This window comes from Polistes dominula, unplaced genomic scaffold, assembly GCF_049000335.1.
Source record: "Polistes dominula isolate Pdom_NZ unplaced genomic scaffold, Pdom_raw_medaka contig_24, whole genome shotgun sequence".
Classification (NCBI taxonomy): domain Eukaryota; kingdom Metazoa; phylum Arthropoda; class Insecta; order Hymenoptera; family Vespidae; genus Polistes; species Polistes dominula.
In genome coordinates, this window is record NW_028301150.1 from 6,465,001 (window position 1) to 6,488,960 (window position 23,960).

At 31.6% G+C, this 23,960-nt stretch overlaps 3 protein-coding genes across 5 annotated transcripts; 2 read left to right on the forward strand and 1 right to left on the reverse strand.

Moving 5' to 3' along the window:
- Positions 1–112: 112 nt before the first annotated feature.
- Positions 113–4,373, reverse strand: LOC107066665 (uncharacterized). Its single transcript, XM_015321501.2, has 6 exons — positions 3,961–4,373; positions 3,271–3,405; positions 2,990–3,177; positions 1,112–2,902; positions 848–1,016; positions 113–779 (listed from the first exon to the last, which is right to left on the reverse strand). Exons 3-6 carry the CDS (start codon positions 3,104–3,106, stop codon positions 385–387), a joined length of 2,472 nt encoding a protein of 823 aa, XP_015176987.1. The 5' UTR covers positions 3,107–3,177; positions 3,271–3,405; positions 3,961–4,373; the 3' UTR covers positions 113–384.
- Positions 4,374–4,648: 275 nt separating this feature from the next.
- On the forward strand, positions 4,649–6,282 carry LOC107066623 (solute carrier family 66 member 3). Of its 3 annotated transcripts, none has more exons than XM_015321428.2 (6): positions 4,649–4,894; positions 4,970–5,046; positions 5,278–5,447; positions 5,585–5,807; positions 5,883–6,003; positions 6,090–6,282. In XM_015321428.2, the coding sequence occupies exons 3-6, from the start codon at positions 5,296–5,298 to the stop codon at positions 6,221–6,223; spliced, it is 630 nt and encodes a 209-aa protein (XP_015176914.1). In that variant the 5' UTR covers positions 4,649–4,894; positions 4,970–5,046; positions 5,278–5,295; the 3' UTR covers positions 6,224–6,282. The 3 variants fall into 3 exon arrangements, with proteins under 3 accessions (XP_015176914.1, XP_015176913.1, XP_015176912.1); XM_015321427.2 differs by having other exon boundaries at positions 4,651–4,894; positions 4,970–5,085; XM_015321426.2 differs by having other exon boundaries at positions 4,679–4,894; positions 4,970–5,145.
- A 544-nt stretch (positions 6,283–6,826) lies between these two features.
- Positions 6,827–23,863, forward strand: LanA (laminin subunit alpha). The gene is made up of 30 exons (XM_015321425.2): positions 6,827–7,588; positions 8,837–8,983; positions 9,802–10,209; positions 10,449–10,662; positions 10,737–10,946; positions 11,025–11,297; positions 11,417–11,554; positions 11,629–11,901; positions 12,009–12,308; positions 12,388–12,546; positions 12,635–14,560; positions 14,656–15,580; positions 15,660–15,891; positions 16,025–16,733; positions 16,855–17,081; positions 17,185–17,944; positions 18,049–18,326; positions 18,441–18,628; positions 18,912–19,449; positions 19,552–19,682; positions 19,795–20,287; positions 20,381–20,731; positions 20,819–21,356; positions 21,436–21,531; positions 21,613–21,810; positions 21,919–22,085; positions 22,171–22,413; positions 22,605–22,764; positions 22,849–23,076; positions 23,160–23,863. The coding sequence occupies exons 1-30, from the start codon at positions 7,358–7,360 to the stop codon at positions 23,426–23,428; spliced, it is 11,010 nt and encodes a 3,669-aa protein (XP_015176911.1). The 5' UTR covers positions 6,827–7,357; the 3' UTR covers positions 23,429–23,863.
- The last annotated feature ends 97 nt before the right edge of the window (positions 23,864–23,960 follow it).

Sequence of the window (23,960 nt, forward strand, 5' to 3'; positions counted from 1 at the left end):
TGATTCTCTAATCGACTATATTTATAGTTTTTTTGTTTTATTATATTACTCTGTAATTTTTCCCCTATTACTTCGTAATCATAAATAATTGTATAAATAAATTGTCTATAAATTCGTACAGATAACATTTACTACCTTTTAATACAAATGAAAATCGATTCGGTATTAGAAAATATCCACTATAAAGTCATACACCAAAATTGTAAAAACAATAATCACAGATGTAAATGATAAAGCATACTTCAATTACCCTTACCGGAAACTCCTAATTTATATAATACTTATGTTTCTTGCACAAGATAACATTGTTTTAAGTCTCTTTGTTAGCACTAAACATTTGGCATATACACACCAAAATGAAAAGTAAGATTACATATTTGTACCTCACGATAGGCCTTGCGGTGTGAAACAGATCTTCTCCAATTCACCGGTCGAAGAACTAACAGGAGATTCTGCTCGCTCGTCTTGTTCAGCCAATTGTTCGCTGTAGTAATGAGGTGTGCTAAGATAATCGATGAGGCGACGAGGTAAAGGTAACGTTGGGATCAGATCCCTGCGCACCATCTTTAAGATGACAAATCTACATGTATGCTGTAAACTTTGAACTTGTTTAAATCTGGATACTGGATGCAGAAGTTGCACTCGCATCGGACCCAACACTGGTCGTCGATGAAGAAAGAAAAGATAACGTCCGCTTCTCGAGTGTTCTACCGCATTTTCAATGAAATCGACGATTGTATGGGATTTGAATTTCGTGCAACTTCCAAAACTAAAAGTACCTGAAATGTTTTCATTATGTGAATGAACTGCTGCAACTAATTCTAATAATAAAATTAATTTTTATTACCTTGATCATGTTCTATCCTAACGTGTCGCACGCAACTATTAAGTCTAAATGATAAAGAGAAAATATAGTGATCATCGCTGCTGTCTCTAACAATGAAAGATCCATCCGGTTCGTTCGACAATATTTTTTCTGCAGCTTCACCTGATATAGGTCCCCAATACCAGCCATACTATAAAAGAAAGAATATTATGAAATTGAATATGAATATTATGAAACATGAATGTTACATTTTTAAAAATTTTGTTAAATGAACGTTTAACTTACATCTTTAACTTTTTCAATACTAGCAGCAAAATCGATACTTGTATCTTCTACTGTTTCTTCTTCAGATCGAGGAGCAGAAGTTGGCATTTGTTGTACGGAATTCGGAGAATCTGATTTGGATACCATAGCTGTAAGAGCTTCTTCTGCTTGTTCTACTCCTACTTGCCCATTAGTTTTTGGCAGAGGTGGTAATGCGCGTTTGAAAAAAGGCATTTTCTGTGCAGACGTATCTACCTCTGATGTGGTATTGTTGTTATTTACGTGTTGGTCAGAATCGACTCCTTCTTCCTCTTCAACAATTTCACCCTGCACGATACTATTTCTTTTTTCTACGAAATGATCGGGAGACCCCAAGCGTCTGAATCTAAAGATATTGCACAGCGTTTGCTTTAAATTTAATGAAAAGTTTCGTTGACTCTTTTTAATTTTATCCCTTTCAGAATCAGCCTTCTCTTTATGCGGTTCTTCCCTTACCTTCTTATGTTTAATACTGACAAATGAATTCTTCTTGTGCTTCTTAATATTACTATTATTATTAATATTGTTATTATTATTATTATTATTATTATGAATCAGTCCATTACTACTCTTATTAGAAATTGGTGTGTCAGTTGAAGAATCAGTATGTGTATTACTATATCTATTATTATTATTTACAGTAACACCTTTTGGCATTGCAAGATGTATGGGCGTATGCCCTATGGGGGCCTTGTCGCGCTTAATTTTATTTTCACTAGAATCACTGGAGCTTGAATATAATGTTTGTAGATATTGCCGAACTTCGTGTAATGTCATATGAATTGGTTCTCCAATATTATGTGTATGTCCATTTGATATTCTAGATCCATGACGACCAGATGTACCTGGAACACTATGACGTTTTCCATTTCCAGCTTCATTGCAACACATTTCAGCTAGCAATCTTTGTGACTTAATAACATGCGTTACAGCACGAGATTTTCCACAATAATGTCTGGCCTGTTGAATATGCGTTACTAATTCACTTTGTGAACTAGCGGATACGTTTCTTCTTCTCTTACGATGATGTCTATGACGCTTAGGCCTTTGTGGTGTCTTAAGATCATGCAATGGCCTGATTACATCTATCGGTACAGTATAAATATCAGAATCAAAGGGCACATTATACATGTCACTAATTTCACTAGTCGTCAAAACATCGTGCGACATAGCAGAAGTTATGAAACTGCTATCATCAGCTTTATGACTTAATCCTGTAGTATTTATAGAATTATGGGAACTGGACAAACGCGAAGAAGCTAAAGAACATCGTGAATTTGGACGATTTAAGGTATTATACGGAGTGATCGTAATGGTTGTAGTTCCTTGACAAGAAGGTGTCAAGAAATCTGTTGCCCATATGCGTTTAGGATTATGTGTGTTATGCGTTACCACAGGAACAGGATGTGATGCAGTCACTATCCTTCCTTCTGGCCATGATATTCTACAAGATATAGCCAATGCCTCCTCGATAATAGATTTTACAAAATTATTAGCAAATTCGTCTATACATTGTGGAACTTTGTGTTGCAACAATTGTTCATAATTAAGAATGGGTGCGGAAAAAGATTCAGAATCAGCTGGCGAAGGACTATCTTGAAACTCTGGTGGCGGTTTAATAGCAACGTCGACAACTTCCACCTCCAATTTACCATCTATATCGTTCCAACCTGGCCCTTTCTTTAACGTATTAAAATTTTCTCCACACATACCATCTGAATAATCAAAGGAATCTTGTGATAAAGATTTGCTTTCTATATCGCTTTCTTGCATCTAAAAATAATTACGAATAAAAAAGATATCCTTTAATTAAAGACATTGAATTTATTTAAGATTTAGTTAAATCATTGGAAATTATACCTCGATAGCAAGATGAGCACGCACAGAATCACTAGAAATGGAACCCCCTAGTCCACTGCTACCAAGATCACTTAAAGGTCCGGTAGCACTGAGTGAACATGACGGTGGGGAGTCCATTTCAAAATCTATTTAAATATCTGTTATTAATTTTACAATAGCCAAAATTTCTGGAAGTCCCAAGTAACCCCCTGGAACATAATTCAACATTTTATTTTTTATTTAAAATAAGATTAACATTATATTTGAAAAACACAGAACATTCCATAATCTATTTTTCTTACCTGAAAATAGCAACTGTAAACAATACACGAATACCTTATCATCTTCGTATCTGCATACCCAATTGTACTCATTATATGGTCCATTTTGATATAAAATCTAGAAGCCATAAAGCTTGCCAACTAGAGTATTTTAATCTAAAAAATAATATAATAAAATCATTTATTTGTATACACGAATAGATCATTACATTTATGGCTTAATTATATTCCTTAATATTCATCACTTTTTCTCTACATTTACTTAATCCAATTGAAAATTAATTGATATAAGAATGTTAAAACAAAAAAAGTGTAAAAATCTCTAACAATTATCGTAAGTAATATATACGAAAGAATATAATACTAATCTAAGGATCGTTATATTATGCAATATCGTGATAATAGCAATGTTTAAACAGGACTTACAAATCCCAAATGATATGCTTTTGTGTTATAGAACATTAGCAAAAAAAAATGTCAATTTTTATAACAATTAAATAAACGAATAAATAATATTGAAAAAACTTCGAGATATTTAAATGATTAAAATTGATATTATAATAAAATATTATTCCTAATATTTGAAATATCTTGACGAAAAGACATGCCGTGTACTAGAATAAGTCTCACATCCCGGCGCAGGGTTAATGTTTGCATCTGAGGTAGTAGATCACTTTTGACGTTTAAGCAGAAAATAATTCATTTACGTACTTATCTTTCTTTGTTTGCAGCCCATTTGGATTGATAACATTGCTGTTGTCCAAGCTGCATATTAAAATAACACTTATGATTGTCACACGATCTGCATTCGCAAGACAAATCAATATTTAAAAGACAACCGCGAGGACTACACATTTCATCTTACTCCATGTCAGTTCTGTTCCTAGATTCCTTCTGTCAATTGTACAATCCGAAGTAAGCGATTCCATTCGAGTACATTCGGTGAATAAAGATGAATTTCTTAGAAACGGAGAAGAACTGGTCTGTGTGTAGCACATATTTTAAAATACTCTAATCATATAAACAGACATTTTATTTAATAATGATAATATCATTGATAAATAATTAAAAAAGATAATAAGACTCGTATGATAGTGAATATTGTAGCTAAGTTAAAAAACGATTTAAAAAGTTTCGATTTATGTGCAAATTTACAACATCCAATCAAATTTCTCCGTTACTATTTTCTATCGATTTAATTGGTCAACTCGTTCATACTCCTACTCGAATTTTTGTTACGCGATCGAGTACTTGGTTTCACTAATCTTTTTCTTTTTTTTGTTCTTACAATTAATGATTCATTTAATACGTTAGGTACTAAATTAGTTTCATATAAATATTTATTTTCATTTTATATTATATATTATTAATTTTAAAAGACAAAATATACATGTAAATATATATGTTCTTACTTGATTATCTTTTTTCTTTCTTTTTTACGTTAAATTATATTTTTTTTCAAAGTCTACATAGGAAGTACCTGTTATAATTAGTTCGTTAATGACTATTGTAGTATTTAGTTGCCGCGTTTAAAATTATTTAACCTGCGCATGTAATGTACTAAAGATGTCTGACAAAAATAATTCTGTCACAGTTTGTCATAAAATGATTACATACACAAATTTAATTCGGAAAATTACATAATGTAATATCCTTATTATACTAGTATGTAGATATTTCTTGGAATATGTATGCAACATTAACTTGATTGTATTTTTAGGTGCCAACAAGGTAGAAATGCCAGAAATAATTATAAATATGGCATATTGTTAGTGAGGTTTTAGCATTAAAAGTTAGGTATAACTGAGTGTAGGGTATCCAATTTTTCTTCTTAATGTAATTACAATTTTATAAGTGAAACTATTAATATAACGACATACATAGTTTCTTAATACTGTAAGTTAATGAACTTGTTTTGATAATCATTGCGCAATGTAGATAATGATTATCATATTGGGCACATTATAAGATTATAATAAGTAAATTATAATATTCGTTAAGTTAAACAGTACATTTAATCTGTTACAGTCTCTAAAAGCTAAGAAAATGGAACTAAATCTTAAACGATTAGCTGATATTTTAAGCGTTTTCATCATAGCCATGTGTTTTATATTAAAGGTTCCGCAAATCTTTAAATTAATTTCTGTAAAGTCTGCCAAACAAATATCTATTTTAGGACTGTCGTTAGAATTGACAAGGTAATATTTGATCATTCTATTTTATATTTTCTTGCAACTTATAATATATGCAATATTTTATTAGAACAACAATAAAAAGTATATTTTAACATGTATATATGTACATACGTGTATATACTAATAATTTAATATTGCAGTTATACGATAGTGGCAAGTTACAATTACGTGAATAGATATTCCCTATTATCATATTTTGAATATCCAGTTATTTTAATACAAGACTATATTTTAATGTATTTGATATTAACATATTCGAGAAAAATGAATATATGGAGCTTATTTTTCACGATTGTATATATTACAATGAGCATTTGTTTTCTATCAGAAATCATACCAAAGATTGTTCTTACGTTCTTAACGGTTAGTATAATTATTTAATGTTCATTAATGAATTTATCATCATTGTATAAATATTCACGGAAATATCACTTTTAGCCAATGTGTACTCCCATATCTGCGTCTAGTAAAATAATGCAATTGGTAGCAATTATTAGAGCTAAAAATGCAGATTCCATTTCACCCCTAACTTGGTTTATATCCGCTTTATCAAATTTAAGTAAGTTTTTTTACAACCAGAGTAACGGTGAATAATATAATTAATTGTTAATTTAATCTAAAATGTCGATATTTGTGTTATTTCAGTAAGAGTGTTTACCATATGGATGGATTCTGTTGATATTTTACTATTAGGAAACTTCATTATATCTGTACTTTTAAGTTCTAGTATAATGTTTTCTTCCTTGTATTATAAATATTATAATGTAAAACAGGATTGAAGAAAATATTATTTTGTATCTGAATAGTTTCAAATAGACATCTTGAAAAGAACATTAAAGCAAGTAAGTCTAAATGTAGAATTACTTCCTTTTATACAATAATAGTAATATTTTAAAACAGGATTTTATTTGATGAAAAATAGAAAAATAATCATTTATATAGATTCGTAAAAGGAACGATTGAAATCACGCTCATTTTAATTAATTCGATCGTGCAATATAACAAATTGAGCAGTCGTTCACGGTGAATGACTTTACACAATTAACGTTCATTAACAGTAAAAGGCTAATGATCTTTGCAATTAGAAAAGAATGCAAAATGAAATGGCAAGAGTAAAATATAATAAACTCGTGATTTCCGTGCAATTAGCGTTATCGCAAAAATTTTATCAAAATAGATGTATAGATGTTAACAACTAAAGATTGAAAAAAAATTATTAAAAATGGCTAAAGATCGATAGATCGACAGATCATCCTTCGGTGTGTACATATATAATATATGTATATATGTATATTTTCTTATCTATATCTAATAGTTAAAAAAAAAAAATATGTATGTACGTGATAATTAATAGTTAAATTTAAACTAGGTCAAACTTATCCGAAAAAGAAGAATGAATGAATGAACGAACGCAGGAACGAAAACAATGATAGGTGTTAGCGTAGTAGATGCTCTATATAGAGTTTAATGGGTAAAACATAAGAGGATATGTATACACACACGTGTAGGAAGGATACCATGTGGTTCCAGCATGTGTGGACCATCCTTCTTGGAGAGAGCCACCCACCCCCACCTTCCTTCGAGTCGTTGCTTCTCGATGACCCTTCTGCTTGACAGTCTGCATCGAGAAGCCGCTCGAACATCTTATATTATCGTTCATGACGCTTCGCGTTGGTTCCTCTTTCTCTTTCTTTCACATAATTTTCGTTACGTGCTCGAAAGAGGAGAGAGAAAAAAAGAACGAAAGAGAATAGTGGAGTGTGGGTAGAGAGAAAGAAAAGAGAGAGAGAGGAAATAAAAGGCCCTTAGTAGGTAGAATTTTCAAACAGAATCGTTGATAAAATCGAAGATCTCAGTTGTCGGTCGTCCACGGACGGACTGGCAGTGGTGGATCGTTGATCGATTCTGTCACGATGTCAGGGTGGTGGTGGTTACACGTAATAACACATCTTCTCCTGATCGGTCTATTGGTAAAAAATTCAAAGGCCGAAAGTTTAACGCCACCGTATTTTAATCTTGCCGAAGGCAAGGCGATCACTGCCTCGGCCACGTGTGGAGTCGATACTCCTGGACCAGAACTTTATTGTAAACTTGTTGGCGCGAATGCCGATCAAGATGAGGATATCAATTTAATTCAAGGACAGGTAAGCACGAATAACGTTCTAAAAATATACTTATTATTGATGAATCAAATAGTTGAAAGATATTTAATCAAATATTTATCAGATAAATTATATAATACATATTTTTACTAATTTCCTTTCGAATTGTCCTTTCATTTTTCAATTCCATAAAATCATCAATATCTTTCAATAAATTTTTCACCAAATAAATTTCTTTATACAGGTTTTTTCTTTTATATATTTATAATTAATGATCTATATATTTTGTTTTGTTGAATTAAATTTTATCTACTTTGATTCTTCGAGACCAAGAGTTTATCGGTTTGAAAAAATAACGACTTGCTTGCTCAACTATTTCCTTACTCTTCTAACTACTCATCTGTTAAAAAAAGAAAAAAAACATAATTATAACAGGATTATATATAAATATAGTCGAATGATGGATAATAATATTTGTATAAAGAATATAACGTTCGTGTTTCATTCGTATCGCTTCTTGGTAATAAAGATGATAAAGGAATAACTTCAAAAAGATGAGCATTATCACGCAAGAGAAATATGTGTGAATGAAATCGTAAGGGAGAGACAGTACACTTCTTTCATTCATTAATTAATATCGTATATAATACAGTATAAACAAAACGAAGAATTAATAATTATAAATCGTATTAATGAAGTGGATGATTATCTTTCTGATAACAAATGAACAATCAGCCTACGTTAATTTATATTGTTGAATTATTTCAACAAAAAACTATATTAAACACGTTTGCGACTTTCTATGTTTTTTCTTTTTTTTTTAACTCAATAATGATATCACTCGATAATATATTTTAGATGACAAAATTTTCTAAATATTAAATATGCGATAATTATCAAAAGTATTCAAGTTATTTATTTTTCACACTCTCTACGAGGAAGATATTCGTTCGTTATCGCAAGAACATTTTGTAAGCGGCGGACGAAATAAAGCGCTTAAAAAGTCAAAGTAAGATGTTCGATAAAAGAAGAGATAAGGTGACCTCTCGATACACTTTAAATTTCCGTTTCTTCTATTCCGAATATTTTCATGGAATTTTAGTAATCCATTATTATTATTATTAAATCAAAAAAGAAAAATATTTGATAATATTTGATTAAATGTTAATCGAATAAAACAAATATAATTAGGAAGATCGATTTCGCGTATTATAAAATCTAACATTATAATACTCTTAATCTTAATCATAATACTCCTATTTTGGTTTCTATTTTTGAATTTTTGTTCAGGTGTGCGATGTTTGCGATCCAGATAGTCCGGAAAAAAAACACCCTCCGGAATATGCTGTCGATGGTATGGAAACTTGGTGGCAATCACCACCACTTTCTAGAGGCATGAAATACAATGAAGTGACTTTAACAATTGATTTGGGTCAAGTAAGTTATCGAAAAAAAATATAAAAACAAGAAAAAAAAATATATATATATACATTAATGAAAAAAATAAAATTAATTACACTGTATAATTAATTTTAATATTAAATATAAATATTTATTTATTTAATGTTGATAATCATAAAAAAAAATTATACTCGAGGGTGATGGCTGAACAGCGGGAAAAAGATACAAACTTAACGTGCAACTGTATTTTATCTATAAAACAAAAAAGAGATTTATCATGTTGTAGGCGTTTTCCTGCATGCCGGAAATAATTATCTTCGCGTTATTTCCGCAGTAAAAAAAAAATGATGAATTTCTAATTACTATGCGAATATATTCTGTCAATTATTATTACACATTTTAACATGTTGAATATGTTTGTCATCTAACTCACAATCATTTTTTATTTAGAAAGAAAAAAAACTGTTAATTGTCCGAAAGATTTATCGTTATTCTTTCATATTTTTATTAAATTATATCGCGAGAAACGTAACAGAGGAAATCATAATCTGGGGTCAATGGTAGCTTATCAATGATTCTTCTTGTCGTTATCTCTATTAATGCTATTGTCGTGATTTTACATGATACAACGGGATAATATATTTTTTTTTTTGGCGGAAGTGAAGTTGAAATATTTTTTTACATATTCATTCGAGTATCTTTCTTCGTTTTCTTCTTCTTTTATTTTTTTAATCTTTTTAATTATAGTTTTAATAAAGATGTACTCATGTATAATATATATGTATTTATGTATATAAATTAAAGTATAAGTAAATCAATATATTGCAATTGTATTGTTACTGTTTCGTTAACAGGAATTTCACGTAGCGTATGTCTACGTGCGTATGGCGAATTCACCAAGACCCGGGTTGTGGGTACTTGAAAAATCAAAAGATCATGGAAAAACTTGGTCACCTTGGCAATATTTTGCGGAATCCGATAGCGATTGCGTGACATTTTTTGGCGTTGACAGTCATAAACCCATTACGAGAGACGATAGTGTTATTTGCACTACTGAATATTCGAAGATAGTACCCCTGGAGGGTGGTGAAATACCGATTTCTATTTTGAATAATCGTCCATCGGCAAAGCATTATTTTAATTCATCGGAATTACAAGAATGGACGAGGGCGACCAACGTGCGCTTTCGTTTTCTCAGAACAAAGAACTTATTGGGGCATCTTATGTCGGTTGTTCGTCAAGATCCTACTGTGACAAGACGAGTAAGAATCTGTTATTGTTTTCTAATTAAAAATATCTGTTAACTAGTTTTTCGTCACTAGCAACTCATGTACGGGTTGTCCATGCAAAGATTTCGCATGAACGGCCTACTCATATAGGGGTATTACATATTATTATTATGTAATAATTATTATTATTTTATTACTAAGAATAATTTAATATATGATATATTATATATGTGTCTAGTTGAAAAGTATTCATCATTTTCTGTATATTTTAGTATTTTTATTCCATCAAAGACATCAGTATCGGTGGTAGATGTATGTGTAACGGTCATGCGGATACCTGTGATATTCAAGATCCTAGCGTACCCAATAAACTCGTCTGTAGATGTCAGCACAACACTTGTGGACCACAGTGTGCGACCTGTTGCAAAGGTTTTGAACAGAAGAAATGGCAACAATCTACGTCTTTTAAGAAATTTACCTGCGAACGTATGTGTCATTATTAAATGTAATCTACATTAACATATTTGCTTATACATCGACTATAATTAATAATATTTTAGCTTGCAATTGTTTCGGTCACTCGGACGAATGTATTTATGATCCGAAAATTGATGAAAAACATTTGTCTTTGGACATACATGGAAACTATGAAGGTGGTGGAATATGTCAAAACTGTAGGGATAATACGAAAGGTATTAACTGTAATGAATGCAAACCGAAATTCTATAGACCATTGAATAAACCTCTCAATGCTACTGACGTATGCCAACGTAAGTTAATCTTATAATTTTTAAAAAGAATGCGCTAATTGTATTATAGTTGATTTTAATAATTGTACTTTGCTATAGCATGCAACTGCGATTACTTTTATTCAACCGGAAATTGTGCTGATGCTACTGGTAAATGTGAATGTCGCAAGGAATTTACTCCACCAAATTGCGATACGTGTAATCATGGATACTTTGGATATCCTGATTGCCGTCCTTGTGAATGCCATTTACAAGGAACCAATGGATATTATTGTGAAGCAAAGGATGGCCCATGTCCTTGTAAACCAAACTATGCCGGTCATTATTGTAATCTCTGTGCAGTAGGCTATTATAATTTCCCTGAATGCTTACGTAAGTATACTTTAGAAAATATTTCGAAATTGTTTTATTTTCAAAATATGCATCCACGTGAATATAATGTTGAAGATCTTACGTTAAAATATTATTGTAAAAATAATATTCATTTATAGCTTGTGACTGCAACGAACTTGGTTCTCTGAATAATGCTTGTGACGTTCTTTCTGGTAATTGTACATGTAGAAATAATTATGGTGGAAGAACTTGTGATATTTGCGAAGACGGTTATTTCAACTATCCTTCATGTACATGTATGTATGAAAAGAATATTTTTAAAAAGTGATACTTTTATAAAATTATTATGACTATTATTTACATTATTTAGATTGCAATTGTGATGCAAAAGGAACTAAACAAGGAATTTGTAACAAGGACGACGGTGTATGTTTATGCAAAGAGGGCTATGGTGGAACTAGGTGTGATCAATGTATTAATGGATATTATGGATATCCTAACTGTAGACCATGCAACTGCAGTTCCATTGGTTCTTCTTCCATTAGTTGTGACAGCATAGGAAAATGTTCTTGCCTTGCAAATTTTGCTGGAAAGACCTGTGATCAATGTAGTCCAGGATATTACATGTATCCAGAATGCATAGGTATGAATTGAATTTATAGAAATTGATGTTTATGATATATTTTTTATTAAAGTAGATATGTACTTATATTTATATAAATCATTTTTTTATTGAATTTCATATTGTAGCTTGCAATTGCGACAGTCATGGAGCAATTGGCGTATCCTGCGATACGGAAGGCGATTGTCAATGCAGAGAAAACTTCGATGGATCAAGGTGCGATCAGTGTAAGGAGGGCTTTTATAATTTCCCAACTTGCGAAGGATGTAATTGTGATCCAGCAGGTATTGTTGAAACCTTCCAAGGATGTGGTAGTTTACCAATAGGGGAACTTTGCCAATGTAAAAATCGCGTGGAAGGAAGGATTTGTAACAAATGTAAACCTTTATATTGGAATTTGCAACAACATAACACAGAAGGATGTGAAGGTAATTTAAGTCTTTCATAAAGACATTTTATTGTTTCTAGTATTTAATAGTTAGATGATCTAAATATGTTCTTTTGTAGAATGCCAATGTAATATACCGGGTGTTATTGGAAGTATTGGTGAATGTGATGTGAAAACTGGTCAGTGCATTTGTAAACCTGGAGTGACCGATAGAAGTTGTAGTCAATGCATCGACGGAAGTTATAATCTTCAGGAGAACAATTTATTCGGTTGTTCTGGTAAATTATGATAATCGCTTGAGTTCAATCCAAATATTTGTTATTATACATTTAAATAGATATTAATATTGTAAATAATGATTTACAGATTGTAACTGTGATATTGGTGGATCTGTTAATCCTGTTTGTGACAAGCAAACTGGACAATGTCAATGTCAGCCTCGTGTAACAGGTTTGACATGTAAAGAACCTTTAGAAGCACATTACTTTCCCACTCTTCATCAATTCCAATATGAAGTAGAAGATGGCAGAACTTCTAGTAATAGTCAAGTACGATATGACTTTTCAGAACATTTTTTCCCAGGTTATAGTTGGAAAGGATATGCCGTATTTTCTGCTTTACAAGACGAAATTATTCAAAATGTTTATATACATAAATCTTCTTTATATCGTATGGTTATGCGGTATGTCAACCCTAACAATGAGCCAATTCTTGGAACTATCAAAATTACACCAGATAGTCCTGTTGAAGTGGAACAGCAATTTAAAGTCCAATTTAAGCCAACGACGAAACCATCGTTCGTTACGGTTGCAGGAGCCCATGACAATCACCCTTCACCTATGGTGATGAATCCTGGACATTGGACTATCAGTATAGCTAATAAGAAAAGTCTTTTCCTAGACTATTTCGTTCTGTTACCATCAGAATATTATGAAGCAACTATTTTAACTCAAGATGTTAACATACCTTGTAAAATTGGTTATAAAGGACTCTGCCGTCATTATGGATATCCCAACTTGATGAACTTTGATTCTGTTCGCGGTACTGGAGGTTTTCTCAATGACAACAACATAAGAATAGCTTTGACAGAATATTTCTCAGATAAAGAGACCCTTAAAGAAATCGACGTAGAAGAAATGCCAGTTATCAATGATAGTCAAGAAGAGATTCACTTTGAACTTAGAATATCTAAACCAGGCCCACATGTGCTTGTTATAACATACGTTACCTCTGCAGAAGATAGTGAGACTTCTGTGTTATTAATCGAAGCAAATACTGTTGGAAAAGGCAAAGTTACACTTTATCCTTGCAGGTATACAAGCATTTGTCGACAAGTAGTAACCGATACATATGATAGAGTTGCCGTTATGAATTTCCAGTCAAATTACGTAAGCATAGTTTTAACTGGAGAATCTACTTCAAATATTGCGATTCACTCAATCGTTGCTATTCCATATCATCGCTGGTCCTTAGATTATATCAAACCAAAATCTGTTTGTGTTAGAAAGAATGGTAAATGCGTACAAGGCCTTTTCCCTAGCGCACCCGATTCCAAAAAGATCGAATTTGAATCTAATAATGCGGTTATTGAATTGGATAGTCGGCCATACGGTATTTACGATAATACCACTAAACTAATTTATTTAAATGATAAAGATGCAATGATAGATATCCACGCTAAAGTTCCAGAACCTGGGGACTATGTTTTCATCGTACAATATTATCAACCAGATCATCCAAAATTTGATTTAGATGTACTAGTACAAAATGGAAAGTTTTATGAAGCTAAAGTTTCAGTACCCCATTGTCCAAGTAACAGTGGTTGTCGCAGCATTGTACAACAAATAGATGGCAATACTCGATTTCAATTAATTGAAAACTTTGTGATTACATTTAAAGAGAACAGTGGAAATGGTATTTGGTTGGATTACATATTAGTCGTACCTGCAGACCAGTATAATGATAAAATCTTAACAAAAATACAGTTCGATCAGACTAAGGAATTCCTTAAAAAATGTGGTAACAATCATTTCTATATAAACGTAACAGAAGAAGGATTTTGTAGAGATTCCATATTTTCATTGACCTCTAATTACAATAATCGTGCTTTATCCTGTAATTGTGACATTTATGGTACAACTAGTTTTAAATGTGAGAAGTTTGGAGGACAGTGTCCATGTAAACCTAATATCATTGGCAGAAGATGTGAAATTTGTAAAACAGGATATTATGGATTTCCTAATTGCAAACCTTGTTCTTGTCCTAGTAAAGTACTTTGTGAACCTGAGACTGGTAAGCATTATTCACAATTAATATAGTGTTCTATTTCTTTTATACTACTGTCATGATTATTATATTAATTATAATTTATTCGTTCATGTTTTTAGGTGAATGTATTTGCCCTCAAAGAGTCATTGGCGAACGTTGCGATCAATGTAAACCAGGCACCTATGGTTTTGATCCCATAATTGGTTGTGAAGAATGTAATTGTTCTTTTCTTGGCGTGATCAATGGCGATATGCAATGTGATTTGTTTAATGGCAACTGTAGATGTAAAGAAAATGTAGTTGGAAGGCAATGTGACAAATGCATATCTGGATATTCACAATTTCCTCACTGTGAAAAATGTGACTGTGACGTACGAGGAACAACATTAGATATTTGCGATCAGTATACTGCTGAATGTTTCTGTAAAGAAAATGTTCAAGGTTCTGCTTGTGATGTTTGTAAAGAAGGAACCTTCAACATTCAAGCAAGCAACGAAGAAGGCTGCACAAAATGCTTCTGTTTTGGAAAGACAACACGTTGTACTTCCGCAAACCTCTACAGAACTCATATTTTGGATATGAACAACTGGGAAATTGCAGTACAAAATGAGAAGACTGGAAATTTATCATTTCTAACAACAATACCTCAAGAAATAAATTCAACTTCTATAATCATTGATCTAATAGTTAATGACATGTTTGAAAATGTCGTGTACTTTGCAGCCCCTGAAAGTTATCTTGGCAAAAAATTAACTTCATATGGTGGATTTTTAAATTATACGATAAGCTATAATACTGGACCATTTGGAAAAGCAGTAAGTGCGGCGGATGTAATTCTTCAAGGTGTAGATACAATTCTTCTTTTCTATGGTGACGAGCAACCACCTTCTTTTATAAATTTTATGGCATCTGTTGAGCTTGTAGAAACCAATTTTGTGACACTGAGTCGTTTAAGTGTCACTAGAGAACAAATTATGGTAGTTCTTGATAATCTTCAAGGTATATATATTCGAGCTACATACTGGAACCCTAGCATTTTGGCTACGTGAGTACTAATATTTATGAACTATTTGATATAGTTTCTCATTATTTTATTAATATTTCACATTCATTTATTTTTTCAGGTTGTCCTATGTTAGCATTGATATTACAACAGAACAATACTCTGCTGAATACAGTATCTCAGCCAGTAGTGTAGAACAGTGTCAATGCCCACCAAATTATCAAGGATTATCTTGTGAAGAATGTGCTCCAGGATATTATAGAGTACAATCAGGTCCTTACGGAGGATATTGCGTACGATGTCAGTGTAATGGTCATGCGGATACTTGCGATGTTAATACTGGCGTCTGCCACGTATGTCTTATTTTTGTCTTTTTTCTTTAGAATGTTTTCAGTATATTTTTTTATGCAAATAAATATTCAAACTTAAACAAAGTTTGTTAGACAAGTGAATTTACAAGTGAACAATATATTATTCTTTTTACAGGATTGTAAAAATGGTACCAGAGGCGATCATTGTGAATTTTGTCAACAAGGATATTACGGAAATGCAACTATCGGCACTCCTTCAGATTGTTTAATTTGTGCTTGTCCACTTCCTGTTGCATCTAATAATTTTGCAGTTGATTGCGAAGTAAATGAAGAAGGTAACAAAATCAGCTGTGAATGTCTTCCTGGTTATTATGGTGCAAGATGCGAAACTTGCATTGCCGGATATTATGGAGATCCAGAAGTTTATGGCGATTACTGTAAACCTTGCGAATGTTCGGGTAATATTGATACCAATCAAGTTGGTTCTTGTGATTCTATTACTGGAGAATGTTTACACTGCTTGTACAACACACACGGAGAAGCTTGCAATTACTGTGCGCCTGGATATTTTGGCGATGCTGTGGAAAGAAAAGATTGTCAAAGTTGTTCATGTAACAAATGTGGAATGGAACATTGCGATAATCACACTGGCCAGTGTTATTGTAAAGAAAATGTTATCGGTGAACAGTGTGATGTTTGCCTAGAAAATCATTACGGATTTGATTCTTGCGAAGGTTGTAAGCTTTGCGATTGCAATATTGCTTCAGAAAGCAAACAGTGTGATGAAACAACTGGCCAGTGCCAATGCAAACCCGGTGTTACCGGACGAAGATGCGATCAATGCACTCCTGGTTATTGGAATTATGGTCCAGATGGTTGTACATGTGAGTATAAACAAAATAGATAATAAAATATATTATAAATCTTTAAGATAATTATAAATTTTGTTTAAAAAATATTGTTAAAACAATACATTTACTTCTTTTACTTTTTTTATAATTTCAGCATGTGGTTGCAATACTGGATATTCCGTTGGTGCATCCTGTAATACAACTACGGGACAGTGTACTTGTCTTCCTGGTGTTATTGGTGAAAAATGCGATCACTGTCCATATCGTCATGTTTTGATCCCAGGACAAGGTTGCTTCGCATGTGATTCTTGTACCGGTGATTTACTTGATGTCACCGATTTTCTCTCAGATCTTCTAAATCCGGTATTTCGTGAATACAGTGTGAGTTTTATCTATAAAGATTATTATTTTTTATATATACATTTTTTCTATACTTGTATGTATCTTGACAATGATCGTTTTGTATAATATATCATTTTTACAGATGGTAGCTGATAGTTATTTTACGAATCAGCGTTTAAAATTCATTAACGACACAGTCAATGTCTTCTATTCAGAAGTTATGCTACTCGATCCAAAAAGAGTTAATTTCTTACCGTTGCAACAAAACTTATCACGTCTTGGGCAAGAAGTATCGAGCCAAAAACGTCGTTCCGATTATGCTGCTGAAGATAGTATTAAATGGAAACTCGGTGCTGAAAATACTCTAAATAATATGACTGTTTTAGAAGAAGATGTAATACGTGAGATAGCATTAGTTAATTTAATAGTATCTGAAGTGCAATCATTGGCTACCAATATAGAGCTTAGACCAGGTGGTAAAATTGAAAATACGGTAAAAAAGGCAGAACAAATTTTGAACAAAATAAAAGAGGTATCTTTCGTTAATTTCCGCGATAACGCAATCGATCAAGCTGATCAAGCTAATATTCTCGTATCGGAAATGGTACAATATAATTCTCCGATAAATAATTTGACCTCAATGGCGTCAGATATACAAGACAAGATTAAAAATATTAGTACCAAAATGGATGACTTGCTTGATATAACAAAAAGAACTGAAGCGTCAGTAGCCAATGTTGAAGATCTCAATAGAGATAATAAAATGGCTACGGAATCTGTCAACTTTGATACCGTTAAAAATATTTCGTCTGAGGCTAAAGAGGATCTAAACTCTGGTACAGAACTTAATACAAATGCAACTCAACTGTTAAATGAAACTGATGCTAATATTAAGATTTTAGGTAAACTTTATTATTTCTATTTTATTGGAATTATCTTAATAATGTTTATAAAATACTATGTGTTGCTAATAAAATATATCATGAGAGAATTTATATTTTCACAGAGTCTAATACATTGCAAGATGTGGTAACGCATTTAAACAATACCATTTTGCAAAATGACGAAATGCTTATTAATTTAGAAGGTCTTTTAAAAAAAGCAAATGATCATGCTAAGTCTCTTTACAATCATTCTTTAAAATTGGACAATCTATTGACAGATACACGTAATACAAATGCTGTACGTGCTGTTTCTGCATATAGGAATATTGAAAAGGCCATCCAAAAAGCTAATCATGCTGCTCTTGATGCTTCTTATGCTACTAACAATGCAACAGCGTCAGTAAGTTACTGATACATTTATCATTTTAACATTATTTCATTTTAAAATCAATTTTAATTTATAATCAGTTACTGTAATTTTTTAATCATGGTATAATCTTTTCTATTACAACAGTCTTCCATGATAGAACAAAAAATAAAAAATTCTCTCAATCAATCTGCAAATTTGCTTGCTTCTGCAGAAAAAGTATTAAAAGAAACTACAGGAAAATCTGATGAAAATCTTCAGATTGCAAAGGCCGAAGAAACATCTACAGATTCCCAAAATAAAAACAATAAAAAATTACTAGATTATATTGATAGGTAAAATATATAAATATTATAATTGTTTTCTATTAATTACAAATAATAGATTATACAAGGTGTCTGACGATTTTTCGTACAAACGTTGTGAGCATATTCGAAAAAACTTCGACACTTTTTATACAGGATATTCGATAATTACGACGTTATTATACCAATGATTAACGGATATTTTTCATAAAAAAACCATAGTAATATACCATGTATTATGTAATATCTTATTTATATAATACTAAGAAAAATTTAATTATGTCCTTATATCAAAGGTGATTTTAATTTTTAGCGCGCTTTCAAGTATTCCATCGCAATCTTCATCAGTAGCTCGCGATGCCGTCGATGAAGCTACTAAGATAGAATATAATATAACAAATCTTATGCAAAGCATAAATAGTACAATCGAAAGTATACCAAATGATCTCAAAAGAACTAAACAGCTTACAAAGGATATGTCCGAATCTATACGAGATATTTCACAGGCTAAAAAGCAATTGGACGTTGTCGGTAAAATGGCACCTAATATTAACAATTTTCTTAGCGATTTAAGTAAAAACCAAAAAGTGATGGATGAAACGGGAAATGATCTTCAAATTAAAATGAATGCTTTAAAGAACAAGATAGCAAATGCTAGAGAATTAGCAGACAGGTTTAAAACAGGTCTGACCTTCTATCGAAATACTACTTTGGAATTGAAAAATCCAGAAAGCTTACCCCTGTTAGCAACATCTAGTAAAATTTCATTATATTTCCGTACGAATAAAACTAATGGCTTCCTTTTGTATCTTGGAAATGAAGAAAAAGTCAAATTACCACGTGCAAAAACAGTAAGTAATAATATATTATACAATATTTTTATTTGAAAGTTATGAAACATTAGCAAAATTTAATTTAATTATACAAATTATACTTATTTATCTTTATTACAGCATGACTTTATGGCACTTTTAATAGAAAGCGGATATCCAGTACTTATATTAGATCTTGGCTCTGGACCAATGAAAGTTATTAGTAACAAATTTGTGTCCGATAATATTTGGCGTCAGATTATTATTGATAGGTGAGTACATTTCTAATTAATGAATGCTGAACTGATAATAAATAAATCAATTAATTATTGTATATATATATTACAATAATTAATATAATAATCAAATAAATTACATAAATAGGACTGGAAAAAATGTGAAATTAATAGTACGCGAGGATATTGGCGAGGGCAGAGAAAAGGAGTATGAAACGGAAAAAGTATTACCAGGAGCATATTCTATATTTAACGTCGATCAAGAACATTCAAAACTATTTGTTGGAGGATATCCTTCTTCTTTTAATATTCAAGATGCAGTAACAGCATCCTCTTTCGAGGGTGAAATGGAAGAATTAGTAATTGGTGATATGCCAGTTTCTTTCTGGAACTTCGTGGATGGTGAAAATAATAGAGAAGGTGCTAACGAAAGAGATAAATTGATAAACTTCCAATCTAGTACAGGATTTAGATTCGATAAGCATGGATATGCAATTTTAAGTAAACGAAGTTCTCAAATATCACAGGATAGTAAAAAGTTTAGTATAAAATTAAAATTCAAAACATTCGCGGATAATGGATTGATATATCTAATGGGCAAGGGTAAACAATTCTTATCTTTGGAGATGAGAGATGGCCAGGTATAGTTATAAATATATTTCTTTAAATTATTGTATAAACTACTTACATAATGTTTCAAAAATATAAATACCTCTCTTAAATCGTATTTATAGATACTATATCAGTACGATCTTGACGACGGTGAAGTTTCTCTGACAACAACCGATAAACTTAATGACGGCGAGTGGCATAGTTTAGAAGCATTGAGATATGAAAAGATAGGTGTTCTTAAAATTGATGGTATAATGGTTGCACGAAATGAAACTAAGGGCAATACTAAAACTCTTCAATCCTTGGATTATATTTATTTCGGAGGATATCCACCTAATGCTAAGCATCCTTATAAACCAGTTACGAATAGTGGTTTCGAAGGTTGCATTGATGATGTCGTTATTCTTGATATATCGATTGATCTTAGTAGCAATATACAAGCCTTTGGAGTTATACCTGGTTGTCCAGCTAGGGTAAATTATCTATTTTATTTTTCCCCCCGAAATTGATCTTATTTTAATCATTTTATTGACGCAGATAAACTTCATTTTTCATTTTAGTTCGCTAGTCTGGTATCTTTTGAAGAAAATATGCCAGGATATGTGAAATGGAATAATGTTTCGGTATCCAACTTCCTTCAAGTTAATTTGAAATTCAAAACACTGGCAAATGATGGACTCATATTTTATGTCACCAATCCGGATCAAACATCTACAAGTTACATGGAACTAGTCGACGGTGTATTAATATTTAAAAGTCAAGGGGAAGAACTGAGAACTGATCCAGCTGAAATCAAATTCAATGATAATGAGTGGCACGTTGTAACAGCGACACATAATGAATCATCTTTAAGACTTGATATTGATGATATTAAAAATTATAGCACCGATTCACCACCCCCGTCGCTACATATTCTTTATGGAAATCTTTATATCGGTGGTATACCAGCCTTTTTACAAACGTCTCAAAACAATGCAAGAACACCGTTTGTCGGTTGTATCGGTGATGCTACTTTGAACGGAATTATTATTAATTTTGCTAACACCACTGAAAAACCTCATGTATTTTTGGGAAAGTGTAAAGGCGGTGAACAGTCACGTAAGTTTAATCTTTTTAATAAATTCTTTATCTGCAATTACAAAATAACAAACTACTAAGTGAAGATTCTTTTGTATAGCTATTACTTCTGTTGATGAGCCAGAAGCAAATGGTTGGATACCGCTGTTACCTACAGAAAGTCCTGATGACACTACTGAAGGGACAACCCAAATTAGTTAGTAATTAAGTTAATCAAATGGATGTTTATTAGAAATAATTATATATATATATATATATTTTATTTATGCTGCCACAGATATAGTAGACATTGATTTAGAAAAGGAGGATGATGATGAAGAACCTGGTTTAGAAGGACGTGGTCATCAGATGGAGTTAACAACTGAAGTAATTACAACATCTACTCCAAAACCAACTCTATCTCAAACTATAGATCAATGTCATTTACCTTATTATCCAGCTACCGATCCTGATCTTGAAAATGCATGGAGATTCGGTATGCACATGTTTGTGCATAAAAATTATAATAACTAATATTTATTACAACTTTATTTCTATAGATTCTAATAAAATTTTCTATTATTAATGTTATTATTATATTCAGGTACTACAAACAACAGCCGAATGGAATATAGATCTATAAATGGAAGATATAGAGATTACTATGACTTCCAAATTAACATTAAAACAATGTCTGACAATGGAACTGTTTTCTTTGCCGCAGATTCAAATAAACAAGATATGATCGCTTTATATGTTCTTGACGGAAAGGTAAGAAAAATTATGTATAACATTAAAACTACTATTTTATTCTAATTCTTAAGTAAATTGTCATAAAAATAATTTTTTTTTCAAGATTCATTACAAATTTGACTGTGGAAGTGGACCAGTTGTACTTATGAGCGATAAATTAATAAATGATAATCAATGGCATTACATTGATTTTAAGAGAGAAAAACAACATGGAAAACTTTCTGTAGATAATGAAACACCAGTAATTGGCTCTTCTCCAGGAAACACTGAATCTATCAGTGTTAATCCACCATTTTTTGTAGGAGGTGTATCACCAGAATTGTTTAGTGTGACGCAGTCAAGAATAGTAAGAGCTTACAAATTTATATATAGAATTGCATATCACGATAAATAAGGATAACTATATATAAGTGTATAAAGCACTTATATACAGCATACTAAAATAATGAAGTATTTTCGCATACATTTTTTTACGTTTGTATATATTAAATCAATTCCAAGTTATACTTATATAATAAAATACAACTTCCTTTTCAGGGTTTAAGCACAATGTTCATCGGATGTTTAAGCAATTTTATGGTGAACGGTCAAACTGTTGGTGAACCTGCTATTAAAGTAGGTGTAATACCATGTTCAGAGCGAATAGAACCAGGGCTGTTCTTCTTCCCAGGAAACGGTAGTAATCTGTTCAAAGCAAGTAAGTGATATGTACATGTAATTATATACACATATACACTCGCGTATTTCATTTATCAAAAATAATAATAATAAATCCTTTCAGTTGATCGATTTACCGTTGGACGTAATATGGACATTCAAATGGACATAAAACCACGTACAACTTCGGGACATTTACTGTCTGTTCATGGTAAACGCGATTATCTAGTTTTGGAAATGATTAATGGTACTGTTAAATTTCTTGTTAAGACCACTAAAGGTTCTATAGAAACCTCGTTTGAACCATCCAAACCTAATTCCTTATGTGATGGTAATTGGCATAATATTCGAGGTAATATAGATTTTTTTTATATGATATATGTAGATTTATGTATTTATTACCTAAATACTTATCTTCCAATTTTCTCGCAATAGCTGTAAAACAGAAAAATGCTGTACTTTTATCCGTTGATCACAAGGCTGCTCCAGTAGGAATTGGTGGTAAAAATGTAGCAGCAGTGTTGTCAAAGCATCCAATATTCATTGGAGGTCATCCTATGTTGGGTAGAAGATTACGTGGCAGCACGTCACAATCTCAATATGTTGGTTGCATAAACAATGTATACATTAATATGAAATCCATTCATTTGGGTCCAGAACGAGCTTATGGACGAGTAATTGCGGGTGTTTGCCCAACAATATAAGTGGGTAATAATATTTGAAGTTGAAAGTGTTGGAAGTACAATTAAATCTTTATGCGGTGAATGCGTTAACTAGAGTGTACAATGCTAATCAACACTCTAATTCTTTTTAAGCGCATGAAATATTGTGTCACAGGCATAGTAATAAAATAATTACAAAATACTCCTTAAGAACCTCACGCCTAGTCTAAAAAGTAACGGGCAAAAGACTGAGTTTTGCATTTCCTTTACATTCAGTAGGAAGCATTTCATATTGCCAATACATGTAATAACGATTATAGAATATTTTGTATTGTACGTAGTAGAAATTTATACTTGGCACAATTAAGTTCTTAAGATATTTTCAATAATTTTGATTTAATTGTATTGCATAGCCAAAGACAAAAAATTTATTAATAAAAAAAATGTAAAATATAAATTACTATACATTGAATAAAAGATATTGTTTGTTTATATTTTATCTATAAGATGAATCACACAAAATGAATTAAATTTTGATTTTATTAACGTACGAGAATTTTATTTGTTTGTATAT